The sequence below is a fragment of the Elaeis guineensis genome, chromosome 1, assembly GCF_000442705.2.
Source record: "Elaeis guineensis isolate ETL-2024a chromosome 1, EG11, whole genome shotgun sequence".
Taxonomy (NCBI): Eukaryota; Viridiplantae; Streptophyta; class Magnoliopsida; order Arecales; family Arecaceae; genus Elaeis; species Elaeis guineensis.
In genome coordinates, this window is record NC_025993.2 from 2,130,546 (window position 1) to 2,137,728 (window position 7,183).

At 37.3% G+C, this 7,183-nt stretch overlaps 1 protein-coding gene across 1 annotated transcript; it reads left to right on the plus strand.

Annotated features, from left to right (window-relative positions):
• Positions 1-1,496: 1,496 nt before the first annotated feature.
• Positions 1,497-5,795, plus strand: LOC105037904 (uncharacterized). Its single transcript, XM_029262425.2, has 4 exons — positions 1,497-2,546; positions 2,632-2,694; positions 4,841-5,175; positions 5,401-5,795. Exons 3-4 carry the CDS (start codon positions 4,879-4,881, stop codon positions 5,548-5,550), a joined length of 447 nt encoding a protein of 148 aa, XP_029118258.1. The 5' UTR covers positions 1,497-2,546; positions 2,632-2,694; positions 4,841-4,878; the 3' UTR covers positions 5,551-5,795.
• The last annotated feature ends 1,388 nt before the right edge of the window (positions 5,796-7,183 follow it).

The window sequence follows — 7,183 nt, forward strand, 5'->3', positions numbered from 1 at the left end:
TCATCTTCTCTTTTTTAATGATCCAATTCCACATCATGATTTCAACTTTTTGCCCGGCAACCTTTTCTTTCGTGTGACCCCGCACTTGCACGGGATGGCAGGAACACTGCAGCGCAACTCCGCAAGTACCTCTCCTTTTTAATTATTTCATGAACATTCCTGATTTTTATTTCTTTTTTTTTTTTCAATTTTTAGCTAAGCTTTCTATAATGTACCTCTTGTGATGAACATTCCTGAAGAGTTTGAGAAGTAGGATAACAATAATTACTAGTGTTAAGGATTAGATAGCTGTCCAAATATAGAAAATAGCTGATTTATAGTGTGCAATCTTTCCTCTTCTTTTATTTTGTTTTTGCTTTCTTTTTCAATGAAATAATCTGATTTAGGGGCTATATTTCTGAACACTTTATTATGATCTGATGGTGAGAAGAAGATTTCTTGTGTGTTTTAACATTTCCATAGTTTGCATGTAATTTTTTTTTTAATTCTAAATTTGTTGTTTTGAAGTGGATTTTATATTCGCTAGTTACTTAAGGAATCACTCTACCTTGTCTATGAGATGTATTTTTTTCCACTGGTTTCTGGCAATCATCACAATTTGGTGAGTTGTTTCAACTTATTCCAGATAAGGCTGGGGGGTCTACTGTGTTTTGGATGCTTATTCGTAGGCTTTTATTCTTCATGAGGCATATCATCCCAACCTATGCTACTTTTTTCTTCTCTTTTGCAATTTGATTGAGGTATTTACTTTTGCTTTGCCAGCCCTCTCTTTATATTCAGGGATTTTGGTTTGTTGTGAATGATTGCTTGTTGTTTGTGTTCTGATGCAGTAAAAAGGATAAATAGGGTTTCAGATATGTTCTTGGATTTATTTCTTTGGCTCCTACTTTATGTCTTTGTTGTTTTCATGTGGGGACCCTTCGCTTTTGGAACTGAAATGACCATTAATAACTCGTATATGAATATTATATGCAGGTATACGTTGATTTTTTTTAATATTGTTTCCATCAATAAAAATGTTATCCTTTATCAAAGAAGCCAGGACTTGTTTAGCTGGTTGGCGCTCCTCTTCTCTTTGGAGAGTTTCTGAGTCCAAGTAGGAACTATGGCATTCTCAATGTATTTCTCAAAAAGATGGAGGAAGCATATTTAAGCAAAAAAAAAAAAAAAAGGATTGCTCCATTTGATGATAAACAAACTAAATTAGCAACAATTGTCCAAATAAAGATATCTGTTCAGCAGAGAGAAGAAGGCTTCAGATTGTAGAATTATGTTTCTTTTGATTTACCTTAATCACCTCCATCTCAAGTCTTTGGGTTCATATTTTTGCATAAGTTTCTCTTAAAATATATTATCCTGTCGTCGGTCTTGTGAGCTGTACTATCCACAGCTTATAGAAATATAACACTTTTTAATCACTTAATAGATAAGTATAAAAATATTTATTTTAGTTCACTCAACTCTTGTCTTTGAGTTTTGGCTTTAAGTTCATTCTTTTTTTTCTTTTTCAGTATGAAACTAAACCATCAAAATTATTTAAGATAGGCACCTCCCTTATGAAGAACGTTTCAGGCAGAAATGCATTTCAACTTTGTGTCAAGGAGAAGAACATTTTTAGTTTTTTCATGGACGATCCATTCTGCACAATTAGGTCTTGGTAGGCTTTCAATACCTTCCAGACATAGTTAGATTCATGTTCATAGTGGACCCTGAATTCATTATATACTTAAAAAGTCCTGTTTCCTTGTCTTCAATTTTCTCTTGTATCACACCACTTGTAATTATGACACCTCTTGTTCTTGTTTATAAATTTAACCTTCAAAGCTACAGGTGTTTACGCATCGTTAATCGTTTCCACTTCCCTTGCCTTTTCTGCTACTCCATGTGAAGTTTCAATGGATAATTTGGCTAACTGGTTTCTATTTCTGACAAAAAAAAGTTGATGGGCCCCCTATAATGGGTATCATCATGATCAAGGTGGAAAACTTGAGAAACTGGCATCTCTGATTGACTCCAATCCTCTTTATGTTCTTTGGCTTCTCTTGCCATGCCGAGACTGCTTCGAGTCTTTTTAGGTGATGCTTTCTTTCCTGTACTGAATCATGGTACCTCTACCAGTGTACATCTGTAAGATCTCTAGCCTATCCTCTTTTCCTTTCCTTCATGTGGAATCCTTCAGATTGTTACTGTATGATATCAAATCACTCTTTTGTGGAACTAAAATGATTTAGAAATATTTTGTACCATGGTTGCAGCTTTTCATTTGTATCTATATTGATAGCTTTCATGGCAGCTTTTCTTACATGAGTGGTGGTGGGTAGCATGCAGGATACTGCACCTGGTCTCTCTTTTCCTTTCTTTTATTCCCACCACCATGACATTGCCTGCATGATCTTTTGGAATGTGATATCGGCTTTTTAAAATAAGCCACCAACCGTTGTAGTGAACCTTGAGTTGATGGTGATCTCTAAGAAACAAAGTACAGGTTTTATAATGAGCAAGGGGGGAGGTTGTAAAGCAAAGAAGAAGATCGAAGCACACTAAAGGTATCCAAGCACTATTTCAACTTATACCTCGATACAGTCGGTTTTCCTGGGTCATTCTGTTACAATTTATATTGAATGGTATCAGGGATCAACTTGTTTTTCCCTTGGTTGCAAAGTTGCAGTTAAGTGGAACTGAAGCTCTTAACAGGTTAGCTTTTCTTTCTATTCCCTCGTATCAGTTCCTATTCATTTGTGTGCATCAACGATAACATGCCCACCTGTTGCTACTCTAGATTAGATTGTGCGTGAGCCTTCAAGCAATTACCACCATCCCTTTCTATGAAGCCTTGCTGCTTTTTAACAAATTATGAAAACTTAGCCAGGGTAAAAAGAGAACTTTTCTGAATGTAAATTATTTTTGTAAACAAACAATATTGTTTTTGCTTGCCAGTTGGCCTTTGTGGAATTTCTCATTATGGTTTCTGATGCCATCAGACCATGAAGGTCTGGGTTTATACATCTGTGATGCTCTAGCTATTTTAGATCAGACATTTATGAAGTTCTTCAGACCCATCTTGGTGCAATTTTTTAACACATTCTGAAAGATGTTTGGTCTCAAAAACTCATAGTCTTACCTACTTGCAGTTTCTCTTCACATTGATCAATCATCTTGTGTTGATTAACCAACAGAAATGTACATTCAAATTAAGATTGAATTTAAGAATATTATAAGAGTTTAACAGAAAAGGTCACTTTAGATATGCCAATGTGCTAACCGTTTCTTTTATTGTATCATTTCAAATGGTAAAGTAGTCTACTATTCAATCGTCATTTTCTATTTTTCAAAATGAAATGAAGATGGTGATTGGTTTTCCATTAATTGTTATCTGAAATAAATGATAATTTTGAGACATGTTTTGGTTCTAAGGTCATATTGTCTATATCTCTCTCTATTTGTTTGCTGGCCCCTTGCTTTTTTCCCTCTTTCTTCTATTTAAATACTTCATAGGAGTCAAGGAGCTGCATATACTGGTTTCATTATATATATATATATATATATATATATATATATATATGCACTAAACCCCGGGGGACAGTGCGTCTGGAGATCGATCAAGCACCTGGAAAAGTGCTGGCTGCTTGCGATGACCGAAGGACCTGCAACAAACATCCACTCGCCGAAGCGTGTCCAGCGAGAGACCCTCCGATGATTAAGCTAACTGGAGTCTAAGGAGCAGTCGAAGGAGGAAAGAGGAGAACACGAGTAGGATTTTTTGCTCTCTCTAGAATTGAGCTTATCTGAGGGTCTCCTTGTTATCTCTTTATATAGAGATAGAGCCGGAGGCCATTACACCAGAATCTGATAGGCCGTTAGGGCCTATTAGGTTACGATTTGTCAGGTCGTCAGGATAAAAAATTCGCCCACTAATCTATAAATCATGGTTGTTAGTCGTGGGTTGTGCCCATGTTCTGAAAGTTGTTGAGAGGTTTCAAGAATTGCCCGCATGGCTGAATAGGCTGGCAGCTCGAGGTTGGGGCCGAGACGAGGCTCTACCTCGGATGAATTGGTGCCTGTGTGGATCGTTGGGTTTCATTTCCTTTTGTTAGCTGAATCCCGACTTTGAGGCCGGTAAATGTTAATCCGAGGCTTGGATGGAAGCCGATGACATAACGTCACTTTGCTTCAGCTTCTAAATCTCTCTCTGATGTTCGAGGTAGTCTCGTTGGGTCATCAATATGTGCTCGGTTGTAATCCGAGAAGGGAGTCATATAATATGGATGTAGCCCAAAATGTTTGGAAAAATAATCCCCATCTGATATATGCCAAATAAATGCTAGTTCTAGCAATGGACTAGATAATATAGCAAATGCTACTTGTAACCTTAGAGCCATGAAAAAAAGGCAGGGTTATGGTCCACCATTCTTAATAATTTCTTGATTTAGCCAATCAAGATCCATATACAACTTATGGCTATTAGTCTTTTAGTATGTTGGTGATCAACAAGGAGGAGCGAATCAAATATCAAAACAATCATTGCCTGAGGTAATTTTCATTCATTTGTGAAATTTTGATTCAATAGCTGATATTTAGTTGATCGCTTCTTTTGTTTGTTGACATACTGCTAACTAATTCAATTGTTAGTTTTTGTTTCATGTATTCCTGGAGAGGTTAAAGCTTTCTCAAGTCAATATGATTTTAATTGCAGAATTTTCCTATTTGTGATACTTTAATTCATGAGCTGTTTGGGGTTTAAAAATTTGATTTCTGCACAGGAGTTTATGTTATCATTATAATGCTTTGTTGTTTACATACCTAACCATGCCATTTTTTTTCCAAATTCATTACTGAACAGTAATATTCGCTGCGAAATAGAGGCCAAAGCTGAAGACCATGAATGGCTTTGGGGAGAGAACAAAGTCATGGAGTGGAGACCCAACTCCATCAGAACCAACTAATCGAGATGCGTCTTGGAAGGACAATATTGGCACATCCATGAATGCCATCTCTTTTGGCTTTGCTGCAACGGCAGTCTTGGTTTCTATGTTCCTCATCATGGCAATATTTGAACATTTGATCAAACCAAGAGCCTCCTTCCTTCGGTCTCAAAATGATGCCCAAGGACCCTTGGAGCCAAGACAGACACAGACTCAGAACCATTCACTTGGAAAGACTCAGAATCCACCAGTAGTAAGTTTCCTTGCAACAGTTATACTTGATAATATAGATTTACAGTGCTTATTGGTTGTTGTGTGATTTAATTGCCATCTATTGTCCATCTCTAGTGAATTCTTAAGATGGAAGATGGATTCAGCCGCCTTTCTTTCTTATTCTCTTTATTTAATCTTTGATAAGTTTTGAGCAGTCACTGAATTTTAAGAGACAACATGTAGCTAAGTATCCTGGTGATTGCAGGCAGGAACCTCGTGCCAGTCCAACTTCTCTGTGTTGATGCCTGGACAGCAATATCCTACCTATCTTGCTCAACCTGCTCCTCTTCCTTGCCCAAGAGAGGGGATTTACTGGCCCCCCCATGATAACAATCATGCCTTCATCTCTCCATAGTCCTGTAATTGTAGTGACTCTATGAAAGTCTTGCACAAGAGTGTAGAGGTAGAAAATGTTCATGTTCAATGGCAGCTATTCTATGTATTAGAAAGGACGGAACCAAGAATGTGCGAAATAACAATCACCCACCGTATTTACCTGTAAATTTCTGTAGGAAATTTCTGATACATTTGTTCATATATAGGTTTGGTTTCTGAGAGTGTTTTAACCCAAGGAATGACAATTGCAAGTTCCTTCTTCCAGTCCTGAAAGTTTGTATGCTATTTGTTCCCAGATTGATGAATCCATCATCAATATACAAGATATCCATAGGCCTCTGATGTGTTATGAGTACCATCGGATCTCAACCCAAGCATATATGTAATATATTTAGGTGCTTCTCAGAAGTCAGCTGTAGCCATATTTTAGGGATGTAATTCAACCCAGCAGCTTAGCTGTGGAGCTGGTTGCAGATTACACGCAATGCGTCTGATTAATATGCAACACTCTCATTGTCCTAGCACGAATATAATAGATGCCAAGATCATTCGGATCTAATTCTAGTCTTCATTTGTTTGTCTGCGTTTTTGATCTGGAATAATGTGAGCTCTTTGGTGCCTTGAAAATGAAAATGGTAATGCTGGTTTCTGAGATTTATGACCAAAGTGAGCACAAATGCTCTCCCAACCCTGCTCCAACTCAAGAGAACAAATGGCCTAAAACGGCTTTGAAACCATATCTCTGATGGACCAACAAGACCATGGAAGTGTTTCTGCAATTCCAAAATGAAATACTTTTTAACTCATTTCCTTGCAGTCCAACCAAAAGCATGGAGTATCTCATGCTTTAACCATCAGCATAGCTACCTACGATTTTGGCTTGAAGTTCCAATGCCTTCTAAACCAGTCTGAACCTCAACGATACCTTTGCTCCTAAAAAGGATTGTATTTCCCACATAAACACCCACATGTTGTATTGAAGAGCAGCAATCTAACACACTGTACATAGTATGAGAAGTCAGCACATACAACCTGCATTTTCACATGGTACTTTGTTATGTATGTACCAAAATTTTGTTGTCAAACCAGTCTTGTCTGCAGCAAAGAACATCAAAAGTTCAAAAGATGTCACATTTTAAGAACAATAAAATTACATTCTCCGCCAATGAGACATTTGGGGTTTGTAGGGGCAATGGATAAGCAAGAACAAACTCTTACATGGTTGCATACAGCTCATGTTCTGCAACAAGACCAAAATGGACTGCAACAGCTATTCTTATATCACGGTTTTCACTTCTTGTCAGCAGTTTTTAATTCAACCGCGAAAGATATCAACATCATTGATGGCATTAGTGAAATACTTTGCTAAAGTTTTTCTTTGTTCTCCATTAGAGGCAGTTGCTCCTCTGAAGTAGCTGTGTAGCTGCAGGGACTGATCACATCAACTTGCCCATCAATTTACTTTAGTGAACGTATCCACAACCAAGAACTATAAATTTTTTCGGAGGGGTAAAACAAAATTAACCACCCCAGAATCGCCTTAATGCTGATAGCCTAGTTTAGCAAAAATACAGACAGAAAAATGAAAGACCCATTTGGAGAAGAAAGAAAACGATATAAGATAACAGTTGGCAAAGGACAAACACACGAAA